The sequence below is a fragment of the Oncorhynchus mykiss genome, chromosome 9 (assembly GCF_013265735.2).
Source record: "Oncorhynchus mykiss isolate Arlee chromosome 9, USDA_OmykA_1.1, whole genome shotgun sequence".
In the NCBI taxonomy this organism is placed as follows: Eukaryota; Metazoa; Chordata; class Actinopteri; order Salmoniformes; family Salmonidae; genus Oncorhynchus; species Oncorhynchus mykiss.
Genome location: NC_048573.1, coordinates 8,247,911 through 8,267,528, shown reverse-complemented (window position 1 = coordinate 8,267,528; position 19,618 = coordinate 8,247,911). Strand labels below are relative to the sequence as shown.

At 42.5% G+C, this 19,618-nt stretch overlaps 2 protein-coding genes across 5 annotated transcripts in view; both read left to right on the top strand.

Annotated features, from left to right (window-relative positions):
- Window positions 1–930: 930 nt before the first annotated feature.
- krcp (kelch repeat-containing protein) lies at window positions 931–12,734 on the top strand. Of its 4 annotated transcripts, XM_036987229.1 has the most exons (12): window positions 932–1,250; window positions 1,635–1,796; window positions 2,206–2,287; window positions 4,049–4,108; window positions 4,609–4,897; window positions 4,992–5,123; window positions 8,876–9,063; window positions 9,201–9,397; window positions 9,958–10,049; window positions 10,374–10,428; window positions 10,710–10,807; window positions 10,897–12,734. In XM_036987229.1, exons 1-12 carry the CDS (start codon window positions 1,189–1,191, stop codon window positions 11,130–11,132), a joined length of 1,653 nt encoding a protein of 550 aa, XP_036843124.1. In that variant the 5' UTR covers window positions 932–1,188; the 3' UTR covers window positions 11,133–12,734. The 4 variants fall into 4 exon arrangements, with proteins under 4 accessions (XP_036843125.1, XP_036843124.1, XP_036843126.1 ...); XM_036987230.1 differs by lacking the exon at window positions 4,049–4,108 and having other exon boundaries at window positions 931–1,250; XM_036987231.1 differs by lacking the exons at window positions 932–1,250; window positions 1,635–1,796; window positions 2,206–2,287 and adding an exon at window positions 2,421–2,489.
- Window positions 12,735–13,719: 985 nt separating this feature from the next.
- Window positions 13,720–19,618, top strand: part of LOC118936684 (serine/threonine-protein kinase MARK1-like) — a gene marked incomplete at its 3' end in the record, with an annotated part of 32,279 nt that continues 26,380 nt past the window's right edge. Inside the window, 1 exon segment of the mRNA XM_036987246.1 lies at window positions 13,720–15,017. Coding sequence (XP_036843141.1) covers window positions 14,964–15,017 — 54 coding nt within the window.

Below are 19,618 nucleotides of genomic sequence, written 5' to 3'. Positions count from 1 at the left end.
CACTGTAAGTAGACAGTTGCCGTATCTATTTTCTATATGAATTTTCTAAATGTCGACAACAAAAAAAAATCACTGTACAAGTTAATGGAAACACAGCTTATTTTGCATGAGAACCGAGAATCCTACTCATTAGGCTCCACGTGCTTAACCTATGTTGCTTGTGTTTTGAGCCGACTTCGCCGTCGCTCACTCCAGGAAGGCAGCCTGGTTCCAAAACGTATGCAATCGTTTTTCACCTGGCGCAAACTGCCCTCACAGGCAGCCCGGGCTATATAGCTTAGGGCAACACGACAGAAGACTGCTGTCAGACTGAGTGATCTACAACTCACCTTGCATACTAAATCACTTTTTTATTTATTTAACTAGGCAAGTCAGTTAAGAACAAATTCTTATTTACAATGATGGCCTACCCAAGCCAAACCCAGACGACACTGGGCCAATTGTGCTCCGCCCTATGGGACTCCCAATCACAGCCGGATGTGATACTGCTTGGATTCAATCCAGGGACTGTAGTGAGACCTCTGACACTGAGATGCAATGCCTTAGACCACTGCGCCACTCGGGAGCCCGAATAGCTACTCATTATTATATGTCATTATTACAAAATTATACGATTTTGGTTTTAGATGTCTGTTTTTTTGTCTGTGTTAACTTCCAAAAAGTGGAGAGAGGAAATCCGATCATAAAATTACACTTTAGAGTCTACTTATTTGTTGTATTTTTTTTAAATCTAACTATGAAAGTTAGTTAAAGAACAAAGTCTTATTCTTCAATTTACTAACTGAATATAATTTATAGACTTAAGGATATAACTCAACCAACCATAACAGTTACAGTTTCAAGAGGAGAACTTGACATTCTGAACAGTTCTTTAATTTGGAGACCGTTCAATGTTCTTGAACACAGGAATCTGAATATCCCGCCTCAGTGGCCAGGGAGACCATGTCTTCATCCGACGCTGCTGAACCCAGCCGTCTGATTGGCTTACACGGAAGGTGTCAAACTTCGAGAAGTGGCGCGGGTTTTTGTATTTTATGCACTACGGTGGCGGGAGATGAGAAGTTAGACAGGGAGATATTTGATTAGAATCTCCACTATTTTTGAGAATTAATCAAATTAGCTTAATGGTTTGAGTTTATTTCTATCTCCAAATATCAAGCTTGCTTCGGGAGGAGAAGGACAACGCAAATGGATGATTTTGGGGTCTACGTTGTTTTGGGAGTGAATGATGCGCCCCTAAAGCTCCTATGGTAAATTATCTAACGTTAACTAGCCAACCGTGTAACGAGAGTTTTATGTATCTTATTCGATACTAGATGGCTATTTATCGTAAATGTATCGCCTTTTCAAATTATTTGTGTTTGTTAATCGATAACACTAATGTGTGAGTTGCATGGTTTTTCTAAATGCATTTAGCTAGCTAGCTATGCTATCACAAACTTCCATAATCACGCATGGTGCCGCAGTCAACGCTAGATTCTGGTATTGTTACCCCCAACACATGAAGTCTTGTCAACATGTAGGAAAATGCATGATATAAAGTAACTCAAGTGTAAGTATGTTTTTGCACCAGCTAACTAGTTAAGTAACAGGTAGTGAGCGTTAAGTAGTTCATATTTAACTCTCCTTTACAGTGCAAACGGGTTAGCCCAGGTTTCCGTTGCAGTACCACCGAGTTCCCAGCAGGTGGTGCTGTTTTCCAGGGGGCGATGGGGAGACAGGATCTGCGTCAACGCAGAACTCAACGACGCCGACAGAGTTCCAATCACCATAGGAAAACTGACACCTTATAATAGGTACGTTCCTGTATTTCCAGGGCCAGGACACGTTCAGAAAAACACAACGTCGAGGAAATGTCATGAAGAACAAAAATGCCTCCCTGACATGTAGCACAAGAAATCATTCTATTCGTGACATTGCTATCTGAAAACGTTCCACAACATTTGCTTACTGAACGTGGCGCAGCGAGCTATGATGTAGACAATTACACGGAAGGATATTTTTGGAATGTCCCACAAGAAAGCACACACACACACTGACTGACTGACTTGTCCAAAGTTAAAGTTTATTTTGCATGGAAAAAAAACTGAAATGTGCATCCTTTGTATCTCCAGGTCCAGTATTGAGAACCACTGTCTTTATAAGGTAATAGTGGGATGTCAAGTGTTGTAGTGTGATTGTCACATTATCTTGTTCCTGGTTCAGGTGTTTAACATGGGAGCAATGGGAAGAGGAGAGCTGGACAGAGGGAGTGATGTTGACTGTCAGCTTGGAAGGAGGACACCTGGTGAGTGGATGGATGGATGGGACTGAGGGAGTGATGTTAACCGTCAGCTTGGAAGGAGGACACCTGGTGAGTGGATGGATGGATGGATGGGACTGAGGGAGTGATGTTAACCGTCAGCTTGGAAGGAGGACACCTGGTGAGTGGATGGATGGATGGGACTGAGGGAGTGATGTTAACCGTCAGCTTGGAAGGAGGACACCTGGTGAGTGGATGGATGGATGGGACTGAGGGAGTGATGTTGACTGTCCGCTTGGAAGGAGAACACCTGGTGAGTGGATGGATGGGACTGAGGGAGTTGTTGACTGTCCGCTTGGAAGGAGGACACCTGGTGAGTGGATGGATGGATGGGACAGAGGGAGTTGTTGACTGTCAGCTTGGAAGGAGGACACCGGAGGCGAGTTCAACAAGGCTTCTGTTTGCGGCGAACATGTTGCCAGAGTAACAACAACGAATTGAATAAACGTTCCAAAGTGTTAGGGAAACCTCAAACGGCTTTTTGTCAGGATTACTGTGGCTTTTAGCGACTTCAATCTAAAAAATGACTTAGCAATTCCTATATAATGAACAAAGATATAAACACAACAATTTAAAATATTTTAGTTACAGTTCATATAGCAGGAAATCGGTCGATTTGAAATAATTTCATTTGGCCTTAATCTATAGATTTCACATGACTGGGCAGGGGTGCTTAACCACCGGTGGGATCATAGACCAACCCACTTGGCAGTCAGGCCCAGCCAATGTAGAGCCAGGCCCAGCCAATCAGAATATGTTTTTCCCCACAGTCTATTTCAGGAGTATGAGGACTATTTCTGTCTGAAATAAAGACCTTGTGGGGAGAAAGTTATTCTGATTGGCTGGGCCTGGCTCTACATTGGCTGGGCCTGGCTCTACATTGGCTGGGCCTGACTGCCAAGTGGGTTGGTCTATGATCCCACCGGTGGAGAAGCTGGTTGTCGAGGTCCTGGGTTGGCGTGGTTACACGTGGTCTGCGGTTGTGAGGCTGGTTGGACGTACTGCCAAATTCTCTGAAACGATGTTGGAGGCAGTTTATAGTAGAGAAATTAACATTCAATTCTCTGGCAACAACTCTGGTAGACATTCCTGCAGTCAGCATGCCAATTGCCAGCTCCCTCAAATTGAGACATCTATGGCATTGTGTTATGTGACAAAACTGCACATTTTAGTGGCCTTCTATTGTCCCCAGCACAAGGTGCACCTGTGTAATGATCATGCTGTTTAATCAGCTTCTTGATATGCCACAACTGAGGTGGATGGATTATCTTGGAAAAGGAGAAATGCTCACTAACAGGGATGTAAACAACATTTCTGGGATTTAAAAAAAATGTATTTCAGCTCATGAAACATGGGACCAACACTTTACATGTTGCCTTTATATTTTTGTTCAGTGTAAATTCTACACCCGGTTGATTTATTGTTAAGCGGCAGTTTAAACTGACACTTACGTTCGATGTTCGCTACCTTCTCCGACTGTTCGCTAACGTTAACAGTCACAGCTAACAAAATAACTAATGGACTATGTGTTGAACGCACCTCTGAGGAGTACTGCCTAAACTACTATGGTATCTATAGAGATGGAGAAAGTGGGATGGTTAGATACATTAAATCAGGAATTATTTATCTGTATTTATAGAGTGGCAGGAATACCATCTCTAAACCAGAGCACGCAGATATACACAACTATGTATTACATTTGAGACGATCCAAACAACGATGGACTTGACTCTGTTTGTCCTACAGGCCAAAGGGGATATGATGAACCTTGACCTCACCCTGTCCATGAAGGAATACACCCCAGAGGTGAGATCCACACGCCTGGCTCGTCACAGTCCTTCTAGGGCAAGTGTTTCTTAAAGGGTACATATTGTAGTTGTTTCCCTGGCGCTAAAACACCCGAGTCCACGATGTAAAGGTTTGATGATGATGAGTGGATGAAGGTGTGTAGTGTGCTAGAGTTTAAGAACTAAAATGGGCAGCCCTTTGGGGAGCAGTTAAACATGACTCTGGGGAAGTTCTTCTACACAAATGAATGTTGGGGAAAGGAGAGGACGCCATCTTGAAATTCAAAAGAGATGATCCCATTGTTACTTTAGAACCTCGTTCTATTAAATTTATGTCACTCAAAGGTAGAGTCGGAATTGCATGAAGTAGCCTGCAATATTGGGCACACGTCCAAAGTTTCTGCAGTTCACCCTGTTTGTGGCAACGTTAAACTGACTCAGTAATGACTTCTTCCATTCTGTCCTTTCTCCTCCCCCTCTTTCCTCCCCCTCTTTCCTCCCTCTCCTCTTCTATTCCAGAGTGCTGTGGCCCCTTCCCCTGTTAGGGAGGGGAAGAGAAAGAGGGGACAAACGGGGGAAGACAACGAGGAAGAGAACCGAGGGAAGGAGAACACGTGTCCCATCGACGTGGTGTCGTCATTTTCAGAGAAGTCAACCCCCCTCAGAAAGGTCAGAGGTCAGAGCAGAGGAGGTCAGACCAGACTGTTCCTCCAGAGTGAGGGTCAGGAAGGTGCGGCTCTCACCCCTCAGAACACTCCTCCACAGAGGGGCAAAGGTAGACCGGCCAAGACACCCACTACACCGACTGGTGAGTTAACGTGTGTGTGTGTGTGGAAAGGATAGATTATTGTGTGTAGACTGCCAACCAGTGTATTGACCCTGGTGCCTCCTCATCGATGCAGCCCCATTGGTCAACCCGTCGGGTCGCTGGGGTCAGAGCCTGTGCCCCATCGACCCCCAGACAGCCATTCTGATTGGAGGGCAGGGATCCAGGATGCAGTTCTGCAAGGACCCCATGTGGAAGCTGTGCACTGGTAAGTTTACCTTAAGACAGGGATATACAGTTGAAGTTAAAATACACATTAGCCAAATACATTTAAAAACTCAGTTTTTCACAATTCCTCGACTTTTAACCCTAGTAAAAATTCCCTGTCTTAAGTCTGTTAGGATCACAACTTTATTTTGAGATTGTGAAATGTCAGAATAATAGTCAAGAGTGATTTATTTCAGCTTTTATTTCTTTCATCGCATTCCCAGTGGGTCAGAAGATGACATACACTCAATTAGTATTTGGTAGCATTGCCTTTAAATTGTTTAACTTGGGTCAAATGTTTCGGGTAGCCTTCCACAAGCTTCCCACAATAAGTTGGGTGAATTTTGGCCCATTCCTCCTGACAGAGCTGGTGAAACTGAGTCAGGTTTGTAGGCCTCCTTGCTCGCACACGCTTTTTCAGTTCTACCCACACATTTTCTATTGGATTGAGGTCAAGGCTTTGTGATGGCCACTCCAATACCTGGACTTTGTTGTCCTTAAGCCATTTTGCCACAACTTTGGAAGTATGCTTGGGGTCATTGTCCATTTGGAAGACCCATTTGCGTCCAAGCTTAAACTTCCTGGCTGATGTCTTGAGCTGTTGCTTCAATTTACTCACATCATTTTCCTACCTCATGAAGCCATCTATTTTGTGAAGTGCACCAGTCCCCCCTGCAGCAAAGCACCCCACAACATGATGCTGCCACCCCCGTGCTTCACGGTTGGGATGGTGTTCTTCAGCTTACAAGCCTCCCCCTTTTTCCTTCAAACATAAGTGGTCATTATGACCAAACAGTTCTATTTTTGTTTCATCAAACCAGAGGACATTTCTCCAAAAAGTACGATCTTTGTCCCCATGTTCAGTTGCAAACCGTGGCTTCGTCCTTGCTGAGCGGCCTTTCAGGTTATGTTGATATAGGACTCATTTTAATGTGGATAGGTACAAAAGTATCTATATTTCCTCCAGCATCTTCACAAGGTCCTTTGCTGTTGTTCTGGGATTGATTTGCACCTTTCGCACCAAAGTACGTTCATCTCTAGGAGACAGAACGTGTCTCCTTCCTGAGCGGTATGATGGCTTCGTGGTCCCATGGTGTTTATACTTGCGTACTATTGTTTGTACAGATGAACGTGGTACCTGCAGCCGTTTGGAAATTGCTCCCAAGGATGAACCAGACTTGTGAAGGTCTACAATTTTTTTTTTTTTTTAGGTCTTTACTGATTTCTTTTGATTTTCCCTTGATGTCAAGCAAAGAGGCACTGAGTTTGAAGGTAGGCCTTGAAATACATCCACGGGTAACGTCCAATTGACTCAAATTATGTCAATCAGCCTATCAGAAGCTTCTAAAGCCATGACATCACTGTCTGGAATTTTCCAAGCTGTTTAAAGGCAGTCAACTTAATGTATGTACACTTCTGACCCACTAGAATTGTGATACAGTGAAATTATCTGTCTGTAAACAATTGTTGGAAAAATTACTTGTGTCATGCACAAAGTAGATGTCCTAACCGACTTGACAAAACTATAGTTTGTTAATTAACAAGAAATTTGTGGAGTGGTTGAAAAACAAGTTTTAATGACTCCAACCTAAGTGTATGTAAACTTCCGACTTCAACTATATATCCTCACCTCAATACCAATATCAGAGTCGTAATAGATGGTGTCTGTAGCCCCCTGTCGATACCAATAACAGAGCCGTAATAGATGGTGTATATAGCCCCCTGTCGATACCAATAACAGAGCCGTAATGGATGGTGTATATAGCCCCCTGTCGATACCAATAACAGAGCCGTAATGGATGGTGTATGTAGCCCCCTGTCGATACCAATAACAGAGCCGTAATGGAGGGTGTATATAGCCCCCTGTCGATACCAATAACAGAGCCGTAATGGATGGTGTATATAGCCCCCTGTCAATACCAATAACAGAGCCGTAATGGAGGGTGTATATAGCCCCCTGTCGATACCAATAACAGAGCCGTAATGGAGGGTGTATATAGCCCCCTGTCGATACCAATAACAGAGCCGTAATGGATGGTGTATATAGCCCCCTGTCGATACCAATAACAGAGCCGTAATGGAGGGTGTATATAGCCCCCTGTCGATACCAATAACAGAGCCGTAATGGAGGGTACAAGGCCTTCAGGAAGTGTTCACAGCCCTTTACCATTTCCTTGTTTTGTTGTTGCAGCCTGAATTTAAATGTGATTTACGTTTAGATTTTGTGTCACCGATCTACACCCAATTCCCCATAATATCAAAGTAGAATTTAGTTGTTTAGAAATTTGTTTAAAAACATGTGTGAAAAGCTGAAATGTCTAAGTATTCTACCCCTGTTATGGCCTAAATAGAGTACAAATGTGCTTCACAAGTTGGATGGACTCACTCTATGTGCAGTAATGGGGTTTAACATGATTTTTTTAATGACGACCTCATCTCTGTACCCCACACAAGGTTCCTCAGTCAAGCAGTGAATTTCAAACACAGATGCAACCACAAAGACCAGGGAGGTTTTCCCAATGCCTCGCAACGAAGGGCATCCAATCTTGTAGATGGCTAAAAAAAATTAAAAGCAGACATAGAATATCCCTTTGAGCATGGTGATGTTAGTCATTACACTTTGGATGGTGTATCAATACACCCAGTCACTACAAGGATACAGGCGTCCTTCATAACTAATTTGCCAGAGAGGAAGGAAACCACTCAGTGATTTCACCATGAGGCCAATGGTGACTGTTAAACAGTTAGTTCTCTCCTATCACAGCCATTAAACACTGAGGATGGATCAACAACCTTGTAGTTACTACACAATACTAACCTAATTGACAGGGTGAACAGGAGGAAGCCTGTACACAAGCCTGTATTCCTAAACATACATCCTGTTTGCAATAAGGCACTAAAGTAATATTGCCAAGAATGTGGCAAAGAAACGTACTTATTGTCCAGAATACAAAGCATTATCTTCTGGGAAAATCCAGGACAACACATCATTGAGTACCACTTCATATTTTCAAGCTTGGTGGTGGCTGCATCATGTTATGGGAATGCTTGTGATCGGCAAGGACTAGGGAGTTTTTTTTATTTTTAGGATAAGAAGAAACTGTTTAGCACAGGCAACAACATCCTAGAGGAAAACCTGGTTCAGTCTGCTTTCCAACAGACACTGGGAGACATTCACCCTTCAGCAGGACAATAACCTAAAACACAAGGCCAAATATACACTGGAGTTGCTTATCAAGACGACATTGAATGTTCCAGAGTGGACTAGTTACAGTTTTGAATTAAATCGGCTTAATTCTATAGCAAGACTTAATAATAGCTGTATAATAATGATCAACAACCCACTTGACAGTATTTTAAGTTTAAAAATAAATAAATAATGACCCAATATTGAGCAAAGCTCTCCCTAAAACGATTCACAGGTGTAAAAGATGATTATATCATGTTTTGATCTGGGTGGTTGAATACGTATCTATTCAAGAGCTATTTGTGTTTTTATTAATCATTGTATATACATTTTTTTAGATGTTTGAATTTCTTTCACTGACAAGAGTATTTTGTGTAGATTGTTGACAAATTACAATTAAATCCATTTTAATCCCACGTCGTAACACAACATGTGAAAAATGTCAGGGGGGTGTGGTTACTTTCTGAAGGCACTTTAGCCAGCTGTGTTTTTCTTGTACTTTTGGATCTTCGTTTTTAATTGGTTCACTTGACACCCTCACTTCCTTTTTTTTGTCGACCCTTCAGAGGACATGTCATGGGTTCCCGCGGAGACGCTGGCAGAAGGCCCCACCCCCGAGGCCCGGATTGGCCATACAGCGACCTACGACCCTGATTCCAAAAGAATCTTTGTGTTCGGGGGTTCTAAGAACAAAAAGTGGTTCAACGACGTTCACATCCTAGACACACAGAGCTGGAAGTGGAGCACAGTGGAGGTGAGACTGGACACATACACCTAATAATCTGGGACTGGATAGGTGTAAGCTTGCATCTGTGCAAATGTAATAACATGAATGATCTTTCTACCCTCCTCTCCTTCTCTCCACCCCCCCCTTCTCCCTCTCCTCTCCAGGCCCAGGGAAAAGTACCTCCATTAGCCTATCACAGCTGCAGCATGTTTCGGGGTGAACTATTTGTCCTGGGAGGGGTGTTCCCTCGCCCTCACCCTGAACCCGACGGCTGCAGTGACTCCCTCTACATCTTTGACCCACATCTCTCCATTTGGTACCAGCCCATCGTCACAGGCGACAAGCCCGCCCCCCGCTCAGGGTGAGATGGACGGATCCAAACCGAAAACGCTTCAGACCATTAGTTAGAAAGAGCGCTCCTCTTTCTAACTCTTAGTTCACATCCACATGGGTAGCCTGGGCTCAGATCTGTTTGGTCTCTTGTCAAAATCCATTGCCTATTGTCAAACCAAACATGACAATAGGAAGTAGGTACGATGGCACAAACAGACTGGCAGCTAATACCTGGGTTGATTTTTAGCAAGTTAAAGCGCAGATTAGCTGTACAAATAACTTCTATAGTTCAGATCAGAGGATTACCAGATCAGTCTTTTGGGGGAGGGTTCACTCTTTTCTCTCCCTCTAACGCTCTCTAACTCTCTCTCTCTCTCTCACATTGACATGGCAAGTTCATTATTACTTACATTGTCAAAGTATACATATCGAAAAATATATATTTATATATAAATAAATGGTGTGACCAACAGCAATAATAATAGTAGTAGTGGACATGGGATGACCTCTCTCTCTCCCCCCCTCTCTCTCTCCCCCCCTCTCTCCCTCCCCCCCTCTCTCTCTCTCTCTCCCCCTCTCTCTCTCCAGTCACTCGGCCTGCGTTGTCCAGGGGAAGATCTATGTGTTCGGAGGCTGGGACACTCCACTCTGTTTCAACGACATGTACATGCTTGACCTGGGTAAGAGACACAGGCTTGTTTGTCCAGTAGGTCTGTGTGTGGTGAGACCTCCTCCCTAACTGCCATTCAGTTTACTCTTCATGGCCCTCCAGATTGTCTGACGGTCTGCGATACAATTGGCCGGTTAGTTATTAGAGGGAAGTCATTGGAGGACTAACATTTTAAATGAGATTGTCTTTGTTTATTTAATTATTAGTCACGGTTTATTTAATATTAGTCACTGTATCTTTATTGATTTATGGATCCCAACACTCCCTGGAAAACAGTGGCAAGTGTTGCTGAATGGACGAACCCTGACTAAAGTGAATGGATTGTTTTCATCAGGACTGATGGAGTTTTCGTCTGTTCAGACCAACGGATCACCTCCCTCTCCTCGCAGGTAGGACTAACTAATACACACGAATGTAGGTTACAGAAACAGTTTAAAGACTCAATGAGTCTCATAATTCAGACAGCCATCTTTTATCCATCCTTTAATGTAAATTGAACCTTTTTAACCCAGGAAGTGCCGTTTGAATCGCTCTCTTATTATATAAGGGAGAACCTGTAATCGATACAATGCTTTGTCTTCATAAATGTTTTCTGCTTTTGGATACTGCTGCTCCTCACTATGAAAGTTGTAACAGAGCAGGTCATGTTACATGGATGTGTGTGTTACAGCTGGCATGGTTGTGTGTTACTCTCTGACTCTACGTTTGTGGTCCACGGGGGATACAACGGGAACCAGGCCCTCAATGACACCTTTACCTTCAACACAGGTCAGACACACACACACACACACCCTGCTTCTCGCCACACACACACTCCTCCAGAACCAGGCTCTAAACACTGTGTGTGTGTGTTGCAGACACCAACACCTGGACTGAACTGGTCCACCCACAGCTCTCCGTGCCCAGAGCTGGACATTCCATCATCACCATGGCGCTAGCCAATCAAAACCTTTCATTCAAGGATGACGGCAAAGAACGAAACTCCGACCGTACCCCCAAAACCCTGCTGGTATTTGGAGGGGGCGACAACGAGGGGAACTTCTATTCTGACCTGACGACCCTGACTGTCACTGAACTGCTGGACCAGAACTAATGCTGTGTTCATAACCAATTGGGAATTTACCACGTACAACTGGGAAAACTTGAATGCCTCTCCAAAAGGTCATTACTGGTGGGACACTTGTATATTATCCCTGAGCTCCGACTTCTCCCACATTCTGACCTCCCTTTAAGTAAGGAAATGACCCCAATAACCGCAATTTCGGCAGCTAAATGCAATAACTAAACATTATTCATAAAAAGCTTTCTATTCATGTTTTTTTTTACCACTATAATTTGTTTGTGAGCATGATAACAGTACTTATAGTTTTGTGGTTGACACAGCTTGTTTGCCATTAGCCAATCAAAGTTCAAACCAGTTGGATTAATTCACGTGCTATTTACTTCCCACTTGGTTATGAACACAACATAAACCACATGAGTGGAATCCTAAATGGCACCCTATTCCCTATATAGTGCACTACTTTGGACCAGGGCTCTGGCCCCACACACAGCCCCTATGGGTGTATTAGAGAAATCTCACAGATCTTCAAAGTCTGCCGTTTTCACGTCATTAGAAACAGGAAGTGCTAGTCGTTTGTTTTCAAATGTCTCTCAGTGTGATGAGGGAATAATCAGGACTGATGTTATTTATACATTAAAACATGTATACTTTCCAGGAAATATATATTTCTGTAGTGCACTGCTTTTGACCAGAGCCCTATGTAGGGAATGGGTTGCCGTTTTGGAACTCACGCCGTCTGGGTCGTGTTCATCGGTGTGCACACTGTAGCAAAACTGCAATAGAAAATGAGGGTTCCTTATTGGACACATTTTAAGGTAGTTGTTCTATTTCGGACAGTTTGCTTCCTATTGAATACAACCCTGGGGTTTATAAAGTGAGGATTTATGGTTTGACTGAACCCTTTTACACTTCAAGTGCAGTGTTTTTTATTATTATTATTTTGGTCAGCCTAGAGGTATGACGTGTGTACAAGCTGCTTATTATATTTCATATTTTTTAACTTTAGATGGTCATTAACCAGAGTGGAACTGAAGCATAATTTGAAGCCGGGTTGCCAGTTTGTTTCTGCTCACATTCCAATTGAATTCCATAACTCAATCGGACTGGGAAAGCAGGTTGTAGACTATAAAAAATAAAAAAAACTTTAAAACTTAGTCATAGAAATAAAGAATTCGTTTTTTTTTTCCTACGTTCCAATTATGTTTTTTAAAGCTACCCAAGTTCTGTGTCTCAGGTACTCGCATTCTAATTAGAGCCTGACCGATTTTTTTTTATCAGCCGATATTGGCCGTTTCAACGCTATATCGATATGGGCTGAGAAACTATATTCAATAAATAGGATGTGGGGGAATCTTGTGCTTACCTGGACACTTGTGACCATTCTCATGATGTCACAATGTATGAAATCAACATTTTGAAGCTTAATTATTTGACAATTGCTCTTTTTTGAATGACAATTTTGAGAATTCTGTGAATGAATTTTTTTTTCATTTTCGCCATTGTAATACACATATATCGTCAGGTTTATTGGTATGGATCTAGTTTCAAAATGGTGTTGCTTTCATTTCTTAGGCAGATTTTATTTTTTATTTTTGTACATTCATGCTGAATAAACAAAGATACTAAAAGATACTCCCTTGTATAGTCTTAAAGAGAATGACTCATAGCAGGCTGATTCGTGTAGCCTAGACTTGAGATGGCTATAGATCTATTACAATGGCCTCTGCTGAGAGACGAGTCAATAGCTATCATGTTTTTCATCTTTCCTTTGTAGAAGGTGGTCCAAGTTCCTTCCCCTCTGCCATTTTTTTCAATGGGTTTCGAGAAAGTGTTGAGTAGAGGGAGATGCAAGGAATTGAGGACAGATGAATTGAGAAAGTCTGTTTGGAGACATCTCTTAGCTATGGGTGAGTAGCTAGCTAGCTATATGACAGTAGTGGTATCTGTATTTTGAAGAGAACCTACTGCGGTCCACTCTTAGAAATCAGACTGATTATTGGTATACAGTCTGAAACGAGGCACTGCAAAAGGAAAGTTTCCTAACGAGCCAGAATGTTGAATACAATTACATTTAGACTTACTCTACCGGTTATCTCTGTGGTTGGTCCTTCAGATGAAATGTAAAACAATCTACAGGACAGTATTATTTGCCTGACTTTTTACAGTGCATGGACTGAAGTAGACCAATTCTATCATCTGGCACGTATGTAAAAACACCTGCAAGACATTGGTTCGTATGCATGGTTCGCAGAGTAAGTTCAAGTATTCAACATTGATGACAGACCAGGGATATTAAGGTTTATAAATGTGCGTTGCGTTGCCTACACAATTTGAAGGCATCGCTACATTAAGTGAATATTCTGGTTGCAGCTGTATCCAACACCTGTACGGCGTATACTTTCCGTAATATACCGAGTTTACCCGAAGTCAGAGAGCGCCCCCCGCCCCTTCCTCCAGTCGTGGTTCAAGCGGCCATGTTCGCTCGTTCGTCACTTGTAACCACAGCCACAAAGTCATCAATTCTGGCTAAACCCCGCCCATTTCTACAATGAATCTTCTTAAAATCCCATTTTAAGCCTAACGTTAACCCTAGCCTGAACCACCCTGCTAACCTTATGCAAACCTTACATTTAAGACTTTAAAAAAAAAATGTTATAATTTTTTATTTTTATGATAGCCATTTTGACATTGTGGCTGTGGTAACTAGTAACAACCTGTTCGCTCGGGCTTTTTCCGGTATCGGGCTTTTTCCGGTATCGGGCTCGATTGTGTGCATTAGGCTCCATTTGCTAGTGCCACTCGGGCGCAGCTCGTTCGTTGACACTCAAACCCTGTTGCCAATTTAATCGATTTATTATTATTTTTTAAACAACTTGATTTCTTCAGCGGCTCTCACGGAAATAAACACCGTATTCAGGGATCGGACCGCGCAGGGCTGCAGTGCAGCATTTGAAACGACCTTTATTAAAATCACGAAGACGGGAAGCGATTTCCGTGGATTTATAAATATGTTGTAGATTTTGTTTAGTTGCTAGATAACTAGCTGACTATCCACAAGTGTACATGGACTAATCAACCGTTTCTGATTTCCTTGCTAAGTAGCACACTAACGTTTCATTAGGCCAGGTGGTGGTTTAGTTAACCGGCTATTGGAGAATAACGTCGAGTTTCTATTTTTATAATCAACGGTGCTGGCTAGCCCCGAATGCTTTATTTATATATATATATATTTAACGGTATATACGTCGGGTCGAGCGTAGGGCTAACTTGGCCTGAAGTTGAAGTCCTCGGGTTTTTTATTTTTTAACAACAACCCCCACCCCCCATTAACGTTACCTGGTGAGATTTCCGTTAAACGTTAGTTGTCATTGAATGGGACAAAATCTGGCTGTAGACTTTGACACTGATAAACTTTCACTTAGGATGTGTGCTTCCTCATATGTAGCCACTACTAGCCGACGGTAATGTGTTGTTTTTTAAACATTTTATTAACGCGAACTGTAGCTGTTGTTGTCTAGCTAGACAACTCCTAGCTAATGCTGGTGGCGAGCCATCTGAGACCTATCTGCTAGCCGTGTTTTACCGGTAGAAATAGTAATACCCAGGGGGTTCAAACGGTTGAACTCTGGACCCCCCCCCCCCCCCCCCCCCCGTTTCCCTGTGTTGACATGGGAAACATGTACGACTGAAGGACTCAACTTGTTGATCACACTGTGTGTGTGTCTAACACACAGATAGCTAGTAGACGGTGTTTATTTTATTTTTATTATTTGTTTTACCACTGCTAGCTAAATGAACACAAGATCCTGAAACTATATTCGTCTTCCCTCTCGACACTTATTTTCTACAACATCCCTGAAAATGTCGGCCAGGACGCCATTGTTGGCCGTCATTGAAAATTCGTCAGGTGGCCAGGTAAGATTTTTTTGTTGTTGTTGCTAATGCTATCAATCTACCCAGAACAATCGGTGCTAAAACTCTCTTAACTACATTTTTTTTTGTCAACTAACATTTAGCTAGAAAACAAACTATCCTCTCCAGCTAACGTCAAACACAGTAGCTTGTTTCTTTATGCTCCTTGCTTGGCAATGAACTGCGTGTGACCAGCACTGTGTGAGTGCGGTTCTGTGACTAGCCAAGCCAACTGGCATTGATCCAGACTGATTGTTTTGGCTATGTAAACTTGTTTTTATTTTACCATCAACCGAGAAATCAAATTGGTATCCAACTCCTACACTCACTCATTCTGGTGTTCCCAACCTGAAACCCAATTGAGGTTGCTGTTTAGATTGTCATTTCCTATATATATATATATATGTGTGCTCGATGTTCAAAAGGACATGAAATGAGATACACACATATATATATATATATATATATATGTATGGTATGTATGTATGTGTATATGTATGTATGTGTGTGTGTGTGTGTGTGTGTATATGTGTGTGTGTGTGTATGTATGTATATATATATATATATATATATGTCATTTCATGTCCTTTTGTACTGGCACAGAAATAGAATAACAAACTACACTAGTATGTGGATACCCCTTCAAATTAGTAGATTTTGATATTTCAGCCACACCCGTTGCTGACAGGTGTATAACATCGAGCACACAGCCATGAAATCTCCATAGACAAACATTGGCAGTAGAAGGGCCTTACTGGAGAGCTCTTTGACTTTCAGCGTGGCACAATTATAGGATGCTACCGTTCCAACAAGTCAGTTTGTCAAATTTCTGCCCTGCTAGAGCTGCCCCGGTCAACTTTAAGTGCTGTTATTATGAAGTGTAAGTGTCTAGGAGCAACAACAGCTCAGCTGCGAAGTGGTAGACCACACAAGCTCACATAACGGGACCACAGAGTGCTGGAGCGTCTGATGTCCTTGGTTACAATACTCACTACCGAGTTCCAAACTGCCTCTGGAAGCAACGTCAGCACAATTACTAAAAGTTGGGAGCTTCATAAAACAGGTTTCCACGGTTTAGGCTCGGCCCCATAATTCCAGTGAAGGGAAATACAGCGTTTATGACATTCTAGATGATTCTGTGCTTCCAACCGTTTGGGGGAGGCTCTTTCCTGTTTTAGCACGACAATACCTCCGTTCACAAAGCGAGGTCCATACACGAATGGTTTGTCGAGATCAGTGTGGAAGAACTTGACTGGCCTGCACAGAGCCCTGACCTCAACCCTATCAAACATCTTTGGGATGAATCTGAATGCTCTTGCGGCTGAATGAGAGCAAGTCCCCCACATCAAGCCTTCCCAGAAGAGGTGGAGGCTGTTCAAGTAGCAAAGAGTAGACCAACTCCATATTAATGTCCATGATTTTGGAATGCGATCTTCGAGCATTTGTCCACATACTTTTAGTCATGTAGTGTATGTAATTATTGATAGTAATTCTAGTTCTATGGGTATTGATATGTCACTGCAATGTATATTCTTTAGATGAAACTCTTAATAGGAATGCTGTGTTGTAAACCTCCTAGCTAGGCTAGCTGTTTACTTTGTGACCATTGTCCTAGACGGTTGATCATGACTGAATATTGATCTTTTACCACCCATTTTTAACTAGCTATCTGTCATAATCAAATTACAGTATGTTCATTCATTATTATTATTATTATTATTATAGGTTGTCATAACATCCCATAATAACACACCAAGCCACTTTGTTGGCATTAACAGTTGTCTGTTTTTCCTGTGCCTTCCAGTTCCCCTGGCTGTGTGTTCAGAGGCTAGTTTAAACCAGTAAGCTAAGCTGGGTCATGTTCATCAGTGTACACCATTTTCAACAACGTTTTATTTTTTTCCTAATGGAAAAGGGGAAGTCCAGAAAGATTCCTCCCTGTTTTCAGTCAGTTTTCTTCTGTTTGGTGCCTGATGAATACTGCCCTGGTCCTTGGATTTCTGCTTCTGGTGTTGTGGGGACTTGCCCTGTTGTGATGTCACTCCCTCCCACTGGCCCACCTGGCTCAGGTGACTCGAGCTGCAGAGAACACTGGCTGCCTGGGCTGGAAATGGCACGAAGCTGCGCTGTCAGCTCAGCCGATGAACTCACTCAACACGAGCATGCTCGCTCGCCCGCGCACACACAGGTTCAAATTCCATCCAGGAAGGAAGGAGGTTTTCAATTTGAGCCGTCGGTTGGCCACGTCTGAAACGAACCACACAGCATTTTAGTATGGAAGGGACAGCCAGGTCCTCAATATTACAGGGTCTGTCCCAATGGCCACTTTCCTCTATAATGTACTGCTTTTGTGCAGAGGGTCGATAAGACTTTTGGCAAGTAGTGCACCGTATATCAAATCACATTTTATTGGTCACATACACATTTAGCAGATGTCATTGCGGGTGTAGCGAAAATGCTTCTCTTTCTAGCTCCAACAGTGCAGTAATATCTAACAATTTCACAATACACACAAATTCTTAATTCCTTTCCGTTACTTTAGATGTGTAAATATTTGGACGAGCGATGTTGCCGGGTGTCTTTTGGGACGTAACCAGGGAGTTGGGCTGATGGTGGTGGGGTCATGGAGGGGTTTAGCACGCTAGAATCTGGCCTTTTTTTATAGTAGCTATACAAAAACAGATTAACAGTGTGTGTCACTGGTTCTCTCGTCGTTTCCGGGGGACATGATTTGTCATTTAGTCATAGCCCTCAGTGATTGGCTTGGCATCCAGGGTGTGTTACCCAAACAGGTAATGTCTTCCTGGGTGGAATTTGAACGTGTGTGTCGCTCTTTCCGTGCGTGTTATTGATTGTTGGTGCGATGACTAGCACAAAGGTAAAGTGAATGCAGATGTCTGCGAAGGTCGAAGTGCGAATAGTGAAACTCATATCAGCTTCTTAGTGTCATGACCAAACTAAGCTTGTTTTCTCAGGGCAGCCATTGATATCAATTGGGGAGCAGCCAGAATGGCAGAGTAGATACTTAGTTTCAGTCTCAAACGGCTCCCTATTCCTTATCTAGGGCACTACCTTTGACCAGAGCATTGTGGGCCTTGGTCTAAAGTAGTGCTCTATCAGGGGGGGGTTGCGTTAACGCAGGAATTGTTTTTCACGAGAACTAATATATATATATTATATATAATAATCATATATATATATATGATACTGTATCTAGCTTAGTTTTGTAAATGCGGAACCTAAAATGCTTCGTTTTTGTATTTCAAGCACGGCATCAGATTAATTTTGTGCTTCAGTTGCGCTGATCTACTCGGATGACCATTCACGAAAAGGGCATGACTGTCGTGACTTCTCTGCTACTTTTTTTCAGTTGTAGCCTACAAAAAAATACTTAAAAAAAACAAACTTATAATACGCAGGTTTGAATGGTTTAAAACGCAGGTTTTTTGTTGTTGATGGTTTGTTTTGAAAACGGAGGTTGCAGAACTGTAACGTGACCTCTGGCTCTATATAGGGAACAGAGTGCGTATTCCAAATGGCACTATCTATACAAGTGAGTGATTCTAGCCAATCATGTCTGAGGAAAATGATGCAATGTTTTAAGCTTTGTATCAGGCTGCATAATGGGTCCCCCCCTCCCCATACACTTGGGATTATTCTCTTTCTGGCTGTGGCTCTATTTAGAGATGGCCCTCTGAGCTCACAGGTTGGACACACTGGAGCCCTGCAGTGTGACACATGCTATGACATCGTGTCAAACACGGTCCTAAGTGTCGGGCACCTGGTGTACGGTAACATTCAGAAAGTATTCAGACCCCTTCCCCTTTTTCCCACATTTTGTTACGTTACAGCCTTATTCTAAAAGTATCCCCCCCCCCCCCCATCAGTCTACACACAATACACCATAATGACAAAGCGAAAAACGTTTATTAAAAAAAAATGTGCAATTGTAATTCGACAATGATTACTTCAAGTGTAGAGTGCAGGCCGCTAAACTAACTTACCAATCAAAACAGTTTGCTGACGTAGGCTAATTGAGCGACTGACATGAGAGAGATACTACAACCATGTTTAGAAATTGTACTATGCTAACACTGAACAGTAAGTTGAGGTAATAAATAGCAGTTTTTATTTTTCCATCCCTGCTTTACTGTGTGTGTGTGTGTGTGTGTTGGGGATGGACATTTGTCATTATTTCACCATTTGAATAATATTTTTGTGTGTATATAGTTTTTAAAAAAAATGTAAAAAAAAAACATGCCTTGGACTCTAATCAGAATGACGCAAATGCACATGCAGAGGTTGCCAACAGAAAGAGAAGTCTGATTTTTCACCTTGATAGAACAGATTCTGTTACCAGAAGTGTTTTGCGTTGTTCTTTGTCAGGTCTTGGTGAAACCCTGTTCGGTGTGAGCCTGTAATTGCTTTTTGAAGTGGCGGGAAATAATGTACTGTTGTTAAATCAAACCTTTTTTATTGTCAAAATAGCCCCCCCCCAACAAATCAAGTTTTTTATTTGTCACACACACGGTTAGCAGATGTTAATGCGAGTGTAGCGAAATGCTTGTGCTTCTAGTTCCGACAGTAATAACCAACGAGTAATC

Coding starts and splice junctions, on each gene's coding strand:
- krcp (XM_036987229.1), top strand. CDS start 1,189: ATGGATGATTTTGGGGTCTACGTTGTTTTGGGAGTGAATGATGCGCCC. Junction 1,251..1,634: donor GCGCCCCTAAAGCTCCTATG/GTAAATTATCTA, acceptor TCTCCTTTACAG/TGCAAACGGGTTAGCCCAGG. Junction 9,398..9,957: donor AAGCCCGCCCCCCGCTCAGG/GTGAGATGGACG, acceptor CTCTCTCTCCAG/TCACTCGGCCTGCGTTGTCC.